At 40.0% G+C, this 16,884-nt stretch overlaps 1 protein-coding gene across 1 annotated transcript in view; it reads left to right on the forward strand.

The window, feature by feature from the left end:
- fig4a (FIG4 phosphoinositide 5-phosphatase a) overlaps positions 1–16,884 on the forward strand; it is a 35,803-nt gene that overhangs the window by 494 nt on the left and 18,425 nt on the right. The window contains exons 3-13 of the mRNA XM_079180804.1: positions 1,399–1,497; positions 1,892–2,015; positions 5,871–6,027; positions 6,361–6,411; positions 6,573–6,736; positions 7,629–7,757; positions 9,270–9,370; positions 10,234–10,396; positions 12,738–12,835; positions 14,585–14,718; positions 15,034–15,150. Of these exons, the coding sequence (XP_079036930.1) occupies positions 1,399–1,497; positions 1,892–2,015; positions 5,871–6,027; positions 6,361–6,411; positions 6,573–6,736; positions 7,629–7,757; positions 9,270–9,370; positions 10,234–10,396; positions 12,738–12,835; positions 14,585–14,718; positions 15,034–15,150 (1,337 nt within the window). The remainder of the gene's footprint in view (positions 1–1,398; positions 1,498–1,891; positions 2,016–5,870; positions 6,028–6,360; positions 6,412–6,572; positions 6,737–7,628; positions 7,758–9,269; positions 9,371–10,233; positions 10,397–12,737; positions 12,836–14,584; positions 14,719–15,033; positions 15,151–16,884) is intronic.

Consider the following 16,884-nt stretch of genomic DNA (forward strand, 5'->3'; position numbering starts at 1 on the left):
TGCAAGTAGCCAACAACACCTCTTTCAATTACATCACATGACAAAGAGCTGAATGTAAGAACAGGATGAGAAAAAAAGCTCTTTAAAAAAAAATGGTTTTATTTTTCCCAGCTTTCCCAGCCGAAAGAGCCTTGCTAGTAAGGACATTTTATTAATTAGGGCACGCAATATTTAGGACATTTAAATGTTCAAATCGCTGACATTCACAGCCCAAAGCAATCACTTGTTAAAAGCATTTATTGCTCCTGCTGAAATGTGGACTCTCGTGATGGATTTCCTAATCTTACTGATGTAAGAAAGCCATGCTTAATCTATGATTTCTAACTTCACAGATGTAAACATAAGGGGGATGAAGGATGTCGATATTTCTGTTGGATGGCAGCAAACACTAGATGGCAGCAAAAGAGTGTTTGCGATGATTTGCTGTTCCAGGGAATCCCCTGCCTACATTAATTTACCATTACCTCCATAGTGTCAATTATAGTGTCTAGACAGTCAGAATGATAACAATTTACCAGACAAAATGATCTGTAAATATTAGTATGGTTTTGATTAAGTTTGTACACAATAGGTATAAATATGCCGATATGTACACATCACGACAAGTTCCTGTTCATGCTTCTTTCCTAACTGCGAACAAATCCAATTATTTCCTTTTCCCCCCCCAACGACCTACAATGATACCAGTGTTTGAATAAGGGTGTGTTTACTATGACAGGGTGTTTGATGGCGGAGTTATAGTCCCGAACATTTAGACAGTAAGGCAGAAAAACATTTGTCACAGTTGAGCTATCATAATTTGTTATTGAACCTCTGTCTGTCTGCCCATTTTACCGAACAGTGGATGAACTGACTGATGAAGAGGGCTCCATAGACTATTGTGGAACAGGACAAAATAGCTCTAATGGTTGCAGACTGTACTGATACAAGGTGTTCCAATGTAATAGTCTTTAGAAGATGGAACATCTTAAGCCATCTCCCAACCCAGTGTGAGAAAAATAATGACTTGAAAGAAAAAGCCATACAAGAAAGACACAAACCTGAATAATGCACACAAAATATGTGCTGTGCCAAAATGTACTCTAGACTGTAACTACTCTAAATCCAGTGTATATTCTCATATACAATTATATGATGTGTGGATTCCCTTTGTGTGTAATTTCACAGGCTTCTGGTACGTTCATTTCTACTTGGGTGGGTCATTGTGGAGAGAAAACATTGCACATTATAGGAAAAAAAGGCGTGAAGACTTTAACAATAGGCCTATACTGTAGAAAGCCGGCTTGTAATCACATAGACTGTTTATGTCTATAGAAATTTGAAAATGTGTAAGACACATTTTGCTACTGTGTTCTTATGCAGTCACATAAGTAAAATATCTTTTATCTTTCTTTCCAGAGGTATTTTTTGGTGGGGACCAATCAGGCACACACCAAACACAGAGTCCTGAAGATTGACCGCACAGAACCTAAGGACCTGGTCATTATTGATGATAAGGTAAGCGCTGACTTTCCACCACAGTTGGTACAGTGCTAATGTATATGCTTATGTAATACAGTACAGCACGCTCAGATACAATTGTACACTCAGCCTGTCCCAAGTGTATTATGGGTGACAGCTTAGCTGTGGAGTGCTGCGCGCGCCTCCCTTTTTCTTCTCCGTTGCTCATTACCAGGATCTATGAGCTTGGATTTCATTTTTGGTGTTGTGGGTGATTATGATTATGATGTTTGTTGTTATGTTGCATCCATGACTAAATATCCATCACCCCACGCTCTCATTCCTGCAGATATTATACTGACTGTAAGAAAGGCTGGCACACATAATTAGGACTGTGTATCGGCTTCTGACAGCTTTATTCATGTATATCTGTCTGTGTATCTGTCTGTAGCATGTGTACAACCAGCAAGAGCTCCGGGAGTTGCTGGGCCGCCTGGACCTGGGAAACCGCACCAAGATTGGCCAGAAGGGTTCCTCGGGCCTGTCCAGGGCTGTCTCAGCCTTTGGCATTGTGGGTAAGTAGAGTCCCTCCACTCTCTTCTTCACTGGCGTAGCAACAACCATTGTGGGGCGCAAAGACGGCAGCGTGTAACTCATTGGTTCTACAGCTGTACATATTGACCTGGTTTTATATATTACAGTAAGTGCTGAAGATGGAAAAACATCAAATAAAAGGAACACCTGGGAGGACATTGTGATAAAGTACAATACAGCCCTGCAACTACCTTTGTGGAGCTTTTGATGTTACATTTTCAGGTTTCAAATCATGACCATCAGTGGTGTAATCAGAAGCAAAAATAAGCTTTTTTACATTTCTAATAATTTCCCATTCTTTTTGTCCAAAATCAGCCAAAAAACATTTTATAATAAAAATATTGTTTGGGATAGTTGTCTTTAACTATAATAGTATAATAGTGCCTATTAAAACTATTTTTTATTTTAAATAGTTTTTATTTTATTTTATTGTATTTTTTGTATTTTTCTGTTGATCAGTGTCAAAAAGCCTTCTTATTTAAAGGGGGCTGACACTATATTATTTAATATACAAACTACATTGTACTACAGACTTATCTCAGCCCACAACACTTTTTAATTTCAACACTCCTATTAGTGGTGCAAAAAACAAGCAGGGAATGTTATTAAAACTGCTAATAAAAAATGGTTTAGTGTCCGGGAATTGGCAAACCGTTGAATCACAGTGTATGAATCGTTCTTGATTCATTTTGAGAGGAAGAATAGCTCATATCATGTGAATCTGTGCTTTGGATATTGGCCTGCAGACCTAATTACAAAAAAATAAAATAATGGTGACTATTTTCTGGCCTTTAGTTAACCTAAGACATGGAAACACGGGTCACTCTCATTTTTTTCAGGTCGACTCTTCTGTCGGTCTGCCCCATAAATCCAATCCAAGGTGTTGTGTTACATGAGAAGTTTGTGAAACTGATCATCACACTCTGTATGTCCTCCGCCATCAGTGGCGGCGCAGAAAGTAATTGGTGTGCCTGAACTGTGAGTTTCATGTATGCCCTGCATGACCAGTCCTCAAGTCACGACCTACATTTCATGTAACACACATTCTAATACACGCAACAGAGGAGTGTTTGAATCTGTCCCCATAACTTGTCTTGAGGATTTAATCAGGACCCGTCATTATTGAGCCTTGATAATTCCCCAGTAATGTCTGTTTTTCTGTACTCTGGACGGGTCAATGATCGTAGATAATTTGTTTGTCATAGAAACGTTCATTTGTAAGAAAACAATTGCAGACACTTTGGATTTCCGCATTTCTACAATACATGGTTAAATCATGACAATACGGTCTTTTCTTTTCTTTTAATACATTTTTGCACTTCTCCCCAAATAATAATCCAATTTAAAACCACTAATGAACCAGAATCAAATGAAACCAAACCATAACCTCAACAAACCAACATTCTTTCAAACATGCTGCTGCCTCAATCTCCTAAAAGACAGACTTGATGAGCTTGTGCAAAGTGTCTCTAAACTTTCACTTCTAACCGTCATTTCTCGGTAATACCAGCACGACCAAAACAAGATTAAAAAAACAAATAATTAAAGCAAAGATTACAAGTCTACAGCCATGCTAGCAGCTCTGTGAAGCTGCACTTAGACACAGTTTGGTTTTGGGAGTAAATGCTAACTTTAACATGCTAACATAGTCACAACACCAAAGCTAACATGCTAATGTTATGTTAGTTCAATGTTAAAACCATAAATATCAAATATGGGGGCGACTAGGGAGAAGTCAGGGGCTGTCTAAAATCAGTGGGGTTCTTCCTCTGCAGAGCATGAATGTAAAGAATATCATTTCATCATTTCATCAAATGTATCCACTACACTCAGTCTGGACCAAATTGGTTGACCAACTGACTAACTAACTCAACCATTGAGCCATGCTGCTAGTGTGGCTAAAAATACAACACAATTGCAACAGTCCTACTGTGTCCTACTAATACTGGCGAGGCCCTTCCAGGCCATAATACCAACACATCCGAGCTAATAATCCTGCGTCATCACTGAATTTGCAGATGGGTTGGTCACACTGACACAGACAGATTATGACTTTGACATCTGCTTAAATGAATAAGATGCTGTTTACCGCTGTTCCCTAATGCCATCTTTGATCATGAGCCACGATTTGCCAATGTCACTGTGTCATATGGAATGAAAGAGTGTCGGCCATGTTGGGTTCAGTCTATCCAGAGAGACCCTTTGACTGGTGCCTTTTTAGTACTGTCTATAATGACTACCATTATTGTAAGTAGAATTGTATTCTCTTTTATTTGCCTGTTTTGTCAGTCTGACCCATCACTACCAGAAAGCAACACAATGAACTATCATAGGAATTGTCATTGTGCGAAACCCAGAGTGAAAGAACATTAAGTTTGCTCTCATTCAAGACATAGCTTGAATGAGAAATTGAATGACAAATTTGGAAACACCCGCTCATACTCTCACTAAATGCTTCAGATGAATAGCCACTCTCAGTCCCAATTAAAGTCCTCCTTAGTCTAGTGGTGCCTGCAAAGGAGGAATCCTTTTCACCTCTGGATGGACTAATTCTGAGGTTATTTAACAGATGTGTCAATGAAGTCAGAAAAGCAAAATGTTATAAGCCATTAGAGAATTCACCATGGTGCTTTTCATTCTTCCCTATAAACTGCATGTTTTTTTCATAATTAAAACCATCATCAAAAAAGAAGTGTCGTCCCATATCTAATAAAGGTAGGACCACATAGAACAGCTTGTAAGATACTAATACAAGAATAAAGAATATCAAACAATTGAAACACAAAATAGGTCTCAGTGTAATATAAGATTGAAAAAAACCTTAGAGGGATAGTTTATCCCCAAACAAAATGCATATCTTTACTCTTACCCGTGGTGGTGCCATTTGTCAATCTGGATTGTGTTGGTGTAAGTTGCCTTGTAGAGATGTATGCCTTCTCTTCATTATAATGCTACTAAATGGCACCTCGCTTTTGGTCCTCAAATTGCACAAAAAATAAACTTTACAGCAATGTCTTTCCAGAAATCATGGCTCGAGGCTACGTTAGCCACTGCTAGCATAACATACTAAGCTGTCTTCGACCCAACTGTTATGGTTTAAGTTGCATTGTGGGTAACAAAGGTGCCAGGTTCTGACAAGGAAGAAGAATAAAAGGAATTCTTCTGGTTCTTTTGTTTAAACAGTCCATCGTGACTCTGACTCTGTTATAGGAGAGCGATGCTAATTCAGTGTTCCAATAATTATAGACAGCCTATTTGTGAACCTCATTACAGCACAATGACACTGGAGCATCTGTGATTCTGTGAATGTACAAGGACTTCTTATTCAGGTGCAACATTGCATCTGTGGCACACAATTCATCCGTGAAGGGATTAGTCTTAGCAGTGATATAATGAAGCCGTGTCGCCAGCATGCACACTTAAACTACTGATCTTGATGGGGCATGATAACCAGACCATTAAAAAAAGCTATAATCACAGCCATTTATTATGTTTTGAATGTCAACAATAAGATAATAGCTCATCAAAAGCAGAAAGTACATCAGCGATTATGTATGTCTTACTTTCTGGGTCGGATTTTAATTCTGTAAAAATACATGGACTGTAGGTAAGCTAGTGAAGTACACATAAACACTCTCCATCCACCTCCTCAGATGGAGTTGTTTACTTGTTCGTATTGTCAAGGCTGTTGCTGATTCGCAGGCAACAGAAAGGTTGACCGAGAATTCAGCTTGCTCAGAGGCTTTCTTTCGTCAGTATGTCAGGGTTATGTTGGGAAAAATGTCCCTTGAAAGAAACATTTGACTAGTTTATTCTAAAAGATTTATTTTCCACAGGGTTTGTACGTTTCCTCGAAGGGTACTACATTGTGTTGATCACCAAGCGTAGAAAGATGGCTGACATCGGTGGCCACTCCATCTACAAAATTGAAGACACCAGCATGATCTACATCCCCAATGACTCGGTCAGGGTTACACACCCCGATGAAGCAAGGTACCGCCTCGTTTCCCCACCTATAACGGTGCAGTTTAACGTCTTGTGGCTAGTCAAATAATTTTCATTTATACACTATAACCAGTCATTTGTAGGCATACTCACACTCTCCAAAGTCAAGAAATGGTGAAGTATTTTGATGAACATTGCAATAAATAGAAATTCTGACAATGTCAGCACTTTTAGGAATCAGTTTGAAACACATTTTTAGGGAAAAGCACAGTTGCTATTTGCAACATACAGTCAATTTCATGTCTTTGCTATTGTATGTGTGCGCTCGCGTTTGCTTTTTTTCTGATCTGCGTTTGACTCACTGAGTTTCTGCTCTCCTAGATATGTGCGTATCTTTCAGAACGTGGACTTATCCAGCAACTTTTACTTCAGGTAAGGCAAATCAAGATACCTCTTATTGGTCACAACGCACAGTCGTGTCTGACATGAAATACACTTGATGTTTCCAATTGTAGTTTGGCCAAATCTTGAATTCATCATGGGACAGTACGGGCTCTGTTTGTTTCAAATGATTGTTCCTTTGTACCTTGCAGCTACAGCTATGACCTGAGCCATTCGCTGCAGTACAACCTGACTTTACTGCAGAGGCCTTTTGAACTGTGGTCGTCACCAACTTCCTCCACTAAGGAAGAGGTACAAAAACAGAGCAAGCATGACAGCTTTGACATCTTTGAAGACGAGGGTCTTCCTACGCAAGGTGAGAGGATGTTAATCAACAGCCCTTATGTACATTGTGTTTGTTCTATTGGCTGGAGGAGGCTTCACGTTGACTGTTTAACGCTTCCTCTGAACAGAAGCTGTCAGTCCTGCTGTGTGCTTAGATCCGTTAGCTGTTAGCTCTGTTAGCTCTGTTAGCTAAACACCCCTTAGGACTCTGACCGGCTGCTAACAGCTTTAAAAGCTCTCCTTCTACCGAGATGAGCAGATGCACTCCGTTGAAGTCAAGCAATTGGTTCAATTTGCCTTTTGCTAAGCAATCGTGGTAATCGAGAATGGGCGGCACACCCTGCTTATTGGCTGGGAGTTACAAACTCAAGTGGGGTCAAAAGTGCTCTTTGCTGACGCCTCGAAAAGTCCCAAAGACAGCAAAATAGAAGAAATGAGGAAATACAGGCTAGATAGAGTGCAGAGTCTCTGCAGATACAGACACCACCATTCACCTCTAGTGGGTCATTAGGGATGATTGAGAGAGATAGCTTTTGTATATATTGTTGTTAAGATATGAGATTACCTATATTGTGATAGAATATTTGGCCATATAGCCCAGCCCTACCAGTCATGCCCATAAAGAAATGGGAAAACACTGATATTGCCAAAGTCAAAGGTGTCAATCATCCGTTATACTGCAGGTTTGCCTGTTTTGTCCAATAAAATATATTTAAAAATTAACTTTACTTGCCTTGGCTGATGTGTTCAGTTATTTTTGGCATGTTTATTGTAATTCAATATCATAAGCTCTTGTTCCACATCCTGCATCACCAATTTTATTTTATTTTTTCCATTTGTTGCTTTCTAACTGATAATTTGATCTGACCCCATTTTAGTAAAATGATCCGAAGGTTTTATGTGTTCCTACTCTTCCGCTACAGTGGTTTACGGCCTCCAGAATGAGCCGTACTACAAGTACGTGTGGAACGGGAAGCTGCTGGAACGAGTCAAGGACATAGTGCATCATGACTGGCTCATGTATATAATCCACGGCTTTTGTGGCCAGTCCAGTATCCTTTGAGAGTTGTCAGTTCCGTTCATGCGTTGCAGAATTGTTTGGCTGTTGCTTTTATTAATTGATCCACTTGTTGCTTTTGGATTTAGAAAGAATGTCCCGTACAAACTGTGTAGTACCTTGTTGGGACATAACGTCCGTCAACATTGACCGATTTGTGATTACACACGAGCACAGTAGATGATACTTTATCGCTCAAAATGTTGTTCTTTGTCTGCACTCCCTCTCAGCTTCAGCATCACTTGTTGAACTGCGCTCGGCATCCATCACAGCACGTGGAATGCACTGTGAGCGAGAGTGCGTGATTCACCAGTAAACTGCAGACGCGATTCATGTTTGTTTTAGGGCTTGAGCTAAAATGTATGGCAATAAAGCAATGGTTATTAGGTATGTAAACACTGGCACTTGCACAATCACTCCATCTGTTATCTACAGGGAGAACGCAGCAACATCGTTAATTAATTATGCCGCATGGCTTTTCTTTTTGAAGCCAAATCCTATATTTTTACATGCATATGTACATCTTTATGTTTGTTTGAATCCTTTTTTCGTCTTTCATTTCACTGCGACTGTAACTTTTTCCTAGTTTGCAGTTTTGACACAAGCTGCATACCAGGGATTAGCGATAGACTCCACATGATTAATTTTTGAGAAGCTTTTGTGCTATTGATGCATGGGTAACTGCTGCGGAGTAGCTTAGGGCTAGAACTGAGTAAACAGTTTGATTTATTAGGGTGAAAGTCTGCCTCAGGTTCAGGTTTCAGATTTCCCATCAATTCTCCTTTGCATAAATCACATCATGCAGTGTAATTTATTTTGCCTTTCAGTCAAAACAAGTTACTCTTTTTCATCAGTAATTTATTTGTAATGAATTTATTATGATTTTGTGTTTTTTAGTTGCATTAGGCCTATAAACTAATCATCTACGGTGCACTTTACAGTCAGTGCTGCTATCAACACTGTTATCACTCTTATCAGACACCGTGTTGCCAAGGAAACAATGTGTGGGTGCTTTGAGTTTACACAATTCCTGGAAACAGTTTGACCTTCATTGCAGGGTTTTTTTTCATGAGAGGACAGATGGGTGCAATAAGAGGAGACTCAACAGATGGAGTAACATCAGGAGACACTGAAGCAGGCAGGAAATAAAAAAAGCAATAAGGGGGAAAGGTGGGATATTGCTAACGTGTAGAAACAGAGTTAGTCTAGAATGATGATGTTAATAATATTGATAATATTTTCAATAGTGCATATGTTAAGTTTCTACTGATTTAAGATGCAAAATACATAATCATTTGTGAATGAGGCCCAATACAAGAGTGCGGTTAGGGTGGAAACTAAAGGTGTGTGTGTGTGTGTGTGTGTGTGTGTGTGTGTGTGTGTGTGTGTGTGTGTGTGTGTGTGTGTGTGTGTGTGTGTGTGTGCAACCAGGTGATTGTGTGTTGTTGTCAGTGGCTATTATTATTATTATTGTTGTTATTATTCCTCCTTAACCCACCGACTACAGAGCTTCTGATCTACGGCCGACCGGTTCACATCACCCTCATTGCCAGGCGCTCCAGTAAATTTGCCGGGACCCGCTTCCTCAAAAGAGGAGCCAACTGCGAGGTACAGCTGTTGCCTGGGCAACAGGAAATAAAATGGATAGCGGAGGCACGGCTGAGGGGCCACCGGGATGATAGAAATGACTCAGGGTGATCACGGGGGGGTTCATTTGGCTCGCTGCCTCCTCCTACAGTATGCATGAGTGTCTGTGTGGGTGTGTGTGTGGGAGAAACATAGATTTCCTGCCATCCTGAGATCAGGTTGGACACAATTTACACAAGTTAACTGCTGTTGTGGTCGAAAAAAGTAAAGTAGTTTTTAAACAAAATTGGAATTTCGCTTCATTGTAGCATACTGTGTGATTGGCCTTTATCACGAGAGACTTGTTTTACTTGTCACAGCAGGATGAGCACAGGTGTTAATATTCATTAATATAATTATTGTTAATGGATTTGTTCCATTTAGGTCAGTAAGTCATGTCATGTCTGAGTGCTTTGTTAAAGTATTTTTCGTGTTGACCTTGATCACGTTGATCTGCTGGTGAACACCATGTGATATGATCCTGAACAGCAACTGTTTCTGTTTCCATTATTTTCTATCGCCACCTCTAACCGGTGTTTGCTTATAAGCTGAAGTTGATTATTGTCCTTGGAAGAAGCAGTTAAGTACAATGGCTGTCAAGCTTTCGATTGTATCACTTGATCTTCAAATGATCAAGATTCAGATTGCCAATTCACCATTAAAAAAAAGTTTCTTGAACTGCTCAAAAATTGGAAATCTAAACATCTACAAAGCTTAGAGAATTTAGCAAGTCCCATCTTCTGATGCGGACCGTGTAATATGATGGAAAGCTCCAGAACAGTTACGAAATGTACCTTTTTAGTGAGCTTGTCTTCTCAACCTTTGTGTTTTTCTATTCTTTTCAGGGGGATGTGGCTAATGAGGTTGAGACAGAGCAGATCATCAATGACGCCTCAGTGATGTCTCTCACAGCAGGAAGTTACTCCTCATACGTCCAGGTGCGAGGTTCAGTCCCGCTCTACTGGTCCCAGGACATTTCCACCATGATGCCGAAACCCCCAATACGATGTAAGACTCCTGATGAACACTGGTTTTCTTACTTTGCACATCAACAGCTTCTTTGTTTTACAGTATCAGAATATGGTATTACAGTGCCTTTTAAAAGGAATCAATCCCCCTTGGTGTTTTTCCTATTGTTTTCCATTACAAGCTGGAATTAAAATGTTTTTTCATTTGGATTTTTTGTGATGGACCTCCACAAAATAGTCAAAATTGCCAAAGCAAAATGAAAAAAAAAACTTCAGAAGTCCCATAATTATCTGAATATAGTCCACCTGTGTGCAATATTAGTGTCACATTATCTAACAGAGAACCATTAAATCCGTTATTACAAAATGGAAAGAATATGGCACCACAGCAAACCTGCCATGTCTCCCACATGCCTTTTTCGTGACTCACTTCACCAATTTTGATTATTTTATGTCGGTCCATCACATGAAATCCAAATAAAGAACATTTAAATTCCAGGTTGTAATGCAACAAAATAGGAAAAACGCCACTGGGGTGAACAGTTTTGCACGGCACATTATATTATCTTCGAAAAAGTGTATCAAGGTTTGGATTGTTGATGGTCTTTTTACTGTTACTCAACACCTGCTTCATAGTGGAAAATGTAGAGATTTGGCAAAGCTTCCCAGGCTTTAATGGAAGATCTTTCTCGTATCCACTTCGTCCTGATACATAAAGACAGATAACAAATTACGATATAAGTATATTCTCTTTTACAGTACCACACTAGTTATTGAACTATTTATGTGTATAATGCTCCATATATTCATTCTAACAGCTGTCCAGGACCTGAAATAACCCTGTGGGGACAGAGGAAGAATGTAATTGGAAAGACTGCGTTCAAATAAGAGTGGCTTTGTACAAGGGCCATTCCTCTCACCCACCGGGACAAAGATAAAATAAAAGAATGAAATAGGTGAAGACAGGACACCCCCCCCTTTTGGTTCTCATCTCTTGTCTCATTATGAGCAGGATAAAAACCCAAATCCAGGGCCAGAGGGAGGTGATCAGGTCCCTGAGACTGATGACACTGGAGACCGCTGTGTGTGTACGCATGAAGATATTGTTGCTTGCATCTGTACAATGCCTGTATTGAATCTTAATCTTTCCCTCTCCCAGTTTGCCCTTTAATTCATCCTCGGATGAATTTTACTTCTGTGAGATAGAGACACTGAGCGTGTCCTTGAGAACCCTCTCTGTGTGACGTTACTGCATCATCCTGCTCCTGCTTTGATCCTTAAAGACGGTCCTGATCTGACATTTCCCAAATGTTGCAATTGTCATTTCAGTTGGACTAGCGCCTGTCTGTGCTTTCTTAGTCTACCACCGCTTTGAGTGTTGTGAAACTGAAATGAAGCCTCAACATTTCAGAACCAGGTGCAGCCGAGTGAGTGTGACGCTGCAGAGACTGACACCTGTTAGACGAATCTAGGTCAGTGAGGGACGTGTCTGTGAATATCGAGTCCTTATCACATTGTGCATCGCCCGTTCCCTCGCCTCTGTCCTAACTGTCAAGACTCGTGGTTACATAAGTGTATGTATGTATGTACGGTCTTTATGATGGCTCTGAAGTGGACACATGTCTTGGTTGTGAAGGAGATGACCTTAATTTGGTTACTTTTCTTCATTGTCATTATCAACATTCCCTTCCCAAGGTACAATAAGAATATAAAAGGGTGTATGGAGATGTAACCTCTCAACTACCCCCGAGGCCTGAGTACAAGTGCAATAGACAAAGCGATGTAATGGTGGCTTGAGCTCCAGTTTATATTGTCGGTTTTTACCAGTTGTTTCTTTCTTGTGGCTGCTTCACCGGCTCATTTTTGCTAGGGGTGGGGCTCCGCAGGAGTGCCACACGGAGGCATTAAACATGAGTCTAAAATACAGAATGTAATGGATTTGACTGCATGAAACCGTGAACAATGAGCCGGATCAGAGACTTTTTACAGTCCAGCATTACACTTTTATACTTTCATACTTATTGTCTCTATTGTAAGCAGTTATGTTGTTGACCTACTTTTACTTCTTATTATTCTAGTGAGAAAGCTTGAGCTTGAAGAAATCAATTAAACTCATTCTGTTGACACTTTCAGCAGAGACTTCCAGCAATGATCCAATTAAATAAGACACCATTTTTTTTCCTGGTTGTTTTAGAATTTATATTTGAGTGAAATCAATGGAATTGTGCCTCGAGTTTAGCGGTCTGGAGTCTTTTTGTTGATACATGAGCTTTAAGTTTACACAGTTGTGTGCTATTGTTATGTTCAATAATTTGTGTGTTTTCCATGGAGAAAAACTGTTAGAATTCCCTAAACACTAAACAATTTGACTTCACTTACAGTGGACCAAGCTGACCCATATGCCCACGTAGCTGCGCTTCATTTTGACCAGATGCTGCAGCGTTTTGGCTCTCCTATCATCATCCTCAACCTGGTCAAGGTAACACACACACACATACACCCTGCCGTATGACTCCACCTTTGAACAGATTTAACAGAAAGTGATTAACTCAAGAAACACTGACATCACACTAAAAATGTAACTTAAAAAGCATTTTTTCCGATCTCGGTAGCATTTTACATTACAGCTAGGTAATAACATAATAATAGGGGACTAATAGTTTGATAATAAAGCAGCAATCATTTAGTAATACCATGTAATTACCAAAGATATAATCAGGTATTAGATTGGTATTAACAATGGATATACCTTGGTAATATACTATAAGACTGAAATGTATGTAATTAGGGGCCAAAAACAGCAGTGATGAAAGGGAAGACGTCTATGCACACAGACGCCTGCAAAGACACACGTGGCTTTCTCCAGCTTGTCCTTTCGCATTATGTTCCTGTAAAATATCAGCAGTAATCATCCAACTGCTCTTAAATTATGAAAAACAATGAAATCCCAAGACACGGTTAAGGAGAAGCTTTGAAAAGTATGACGATAATAAAATGCTTCAAGCCATTCCGTGTTAAGAAAATACATCCCGGTGTGCAACACTCTTCTCTAGTGCTCTAGCCGTCGTTTTTGCATTGCCTTTTCGCATACACACGCATGACAACCTTAGGCACACAGCCATACACTCTTTGGTTTCAAGCTCACGTTGTCGGTCACAAGGGGAGCTGAAAGGCGAGGGACCAATGGCAGACCTCAGAGTTCCGCACAAGCCCCAGCCATGTGATATGTGCAGACTGTGGGGAGTAAGGGAGGGGGACACCCTGCTTACACACTACACCCTCGCTCTTATCACAGAGAGAGGGAGGATTTCGCAATCAACCATGAAACCATGACGGTCCATCGCTTACCGGCGTCACACCGGGATGAGTGCATGGTTTTGTCATGGGTCGGTGTATGTTTGTATGTTAAGAGAGGAAGAGAGCACATGGCCAAGCATGTGAACCACTTTTCCAACCAGCCAACTGAATTCGAGTCCATTCATTTTACTACATAAACCTATACGTTAAAATAATTACGGTACGCATTTCTGTCCATAACAGTGCCAGTCGTCCAGTCCCATCTCGTATGTACATGTGTGACTGTTTTGATTCATTTTATCGTTCAGGACACCTATAATCCAGATTTTTTACTGTGAACACCAGATGTGTGTTTTTGTAAATATATGTGCACATGTAGCATATGTCTAGTCTCTCATCTGTGTCTAGAATGTGTGAGTGTTTGTGCCAGACTGTATGGACAAGCCCTCGCTGAAATGCATTCGCTATCTGACCGATTGCTGTGTTGCTTTGCCTCCGCTGGGTGTGTGGATGGAGAAGTGAGCTGCTAAATGATGCTTCCAAGCCCATTTTAACCCAGGGTGATCAATCAAAAAGGCGTTTATGTGCGGATAAATAAGTTCATGGAGTCATACCTTAATGGACTGTGTGACCACAGGCACGGGGGCAGACTGAGAGCGTGTGCACGCTTTATTAACATAAACATATTATTTGTACATCATTTTTTTACACACACAACATACTGTATATGCCCAACTCTGCATGGACCCTTTAGATAGTTTCTCGCAGCTCTACTTTTCTCCAGGACGACTGCGGAGAAGACCTGAATTGATCTCGCATGTCGGACTTTTATGTGCTGGTGTCCTTATTGGACCGAATTTCCTAGCTCTGAGGGTGGGGGAGTTAGTCCTACATGTGATACATACATGTATATCTCTCCGTTGTGCTACAGAAACGAGAGAAAAGGAAACATGAGAAGATTCTGAGTGAGGAGCTCTACCCAGCTGTGATCAACCTAAATCAGTTCCTCCCTCCAGAGAACTGCATCGACTACATTGCCTGGGACATGGCCCGCTACACCAAGAGGTGGTGACCATGAATATGCCAAAGTAGTGAGCTTAAATTAGCTGAAAACCCAACTTGTTTATGTTGTACTTTTCCCATAAAAATGTCACTCACTTGAAAAAAAAATTTTTTTTAAATCCCTTGCTATGTCATTATTATCATCTGTAGAGGAAACTCATTTATTTTCCTGAATTTGGCAGAATTTGGCCTTGTTTGGCTTTATGTTCATGCCTTGAAAAAATTATAGAAAAGACAGTTGTACATCATCACTGTGACTCAGCTACAGCTGCAGAAAAAAAAATGTTAATATGATCTTTCCATTTCTCTTTCTCTTAGTAAATTGTGCAACGTTCTGGACCGTCTGAGTATGATAGCAGAGAACGTGGTTAAGCGCACAGGTTTCTTCAGTAATCGCTCCGACTTCTACTGTCATACCATCAGACCAGATGACAGGTGAGCTTTTCTTTGACGCTGACACACACACACACACACACACACACACACACACACACACACTTAGGACCAGATTTACAGCTTTCTTCAGTTAGGTGTTGTGTGTAAACACTCAAACTATTGCATTACACTTCCAAATGAAGCAAACCTTAAACTAAAATGACACTTTTTCAGAAACTAATGACTAACAGTATTTGGCACTTTAGGGACTCTCTTATTTTTCACAAGAAAACAACTTAGATAATTAGATGTCACATTGGGGTTCAAAAGAGAGAGCGGTAGTAATGATATGAGAGAAAGTGTAAGAAGAAGGAGCCCAGCCACGCCACCGTCTTTCCTGCATTTGCATCTCAGACTTATTTTTCTTAGGGAGGTGGTGTATCATCCATTTTCTTGTCATACATATTCAGAATCATAAATTTATCGACACAGCTTCACTTTGAAACTCTCCAGATATGAATTCTTAATGGGAATTATGCCTGATGACAGTTTTGTCGCAGAGGGTTTGCTGCTAACGAGCTGAGTAGATTTCCGTCCATGTACTTAACTCATGGCTCTTCCATTGCCAGCATGTCTTATTAATCACTCTCACCCAACATCACCATTCTGTTACATAACCCAACGACCAAGCCACAGCAAGTGCTCATAACCCTTTCATTTGCATTCCCCAATGCCATCTCACATTCTTTGTTATACACACTCGCACTCCTGCACATACAGTATACTGTCATATACACACAAACAAAACTCTCCTAAGCGTTCACATAGATACTGCACATGATGAATTAGCTCACAATTAATGAAGCTAATCAGAGATATTTATTTAGTTTGTCTTGTTCTTATCATACCATTCTTGCTTTTAAAGTATACATTTAGTTAGACACACACTCAATACTTCAACTATTATCACGTATTGGTCTCAATCAGGTCACAATGTTCATGCCACAACGAGTTGCACTTTGCTTTAAAACAGCTATTTGTCTTTAGAGCTCCCCCTCCAAACAATGTAAAGGGAGGATTTCCTCGCAGTTATTCTCACTCTCAAGTGATGAATGAGTCTTGAATTGAGGAGAAAGAACTAATAAAGACAGAAACCAGGGCCAGAAATGGACCATGTTCTGTATCTGACTCTTCTTGGACTTTCATTTTAATGCCATTAAAGGGTTAGTTCAACATTTTGAAAAATACACCTATTCCCTTTTTTTTTTTGCCAAGAGTGAGATGATAAGATTGGTATCACAGCCAGCTGTCAGTTAGCTTAGCTTAGCTTAGCATAAAGAAGCAGGGGGATAACAGCCAGCATGGCTCCGTCCAAAGGTAACAAAATCTGACTACCAGCACCTCCAAAGGTCACTAATTAACATGTTAATTATCTTTTTTATCTGGTTTAATGTGGGGTTACACTCTGGTATTCGTTTTTGGACTGTTCCCTGCCTTTATTGTAAGCTAAGCTAACCGTCTGCCAGTTGTAGCGTTGTATTTACTATACAGACATGAGAGTGGTATCAAGCTTCACATCTAACTCTAATTAAAGGGAATAATAATAACAATTTGAATTTAAAAAATGTTATTAGTATCTGCACTGTATGTTTGTATCTAGTCCATTATGTTCAGCCTTGAAATGGCTATTATAACAGTGACACCTCCTGTAGGGGGAAAAGATGAGTAGGAGAGTAGAGTTGATATGTTGTGCCTTTGTCTGGTTCCAGTATTTTATTCTTTAAGTTGATTTAA

This window comes from Pholis gunnellus, assembly GCF_910591455.1.
Source record: "Pholis gunnellus genome assembly, chromosome: 19".
Lineage (NCBI taxonomy): Eukaryota > Metazoa > Chordata > Actinopteri > Perciformes > Pholidae > Pholis > Pholis gunnellus.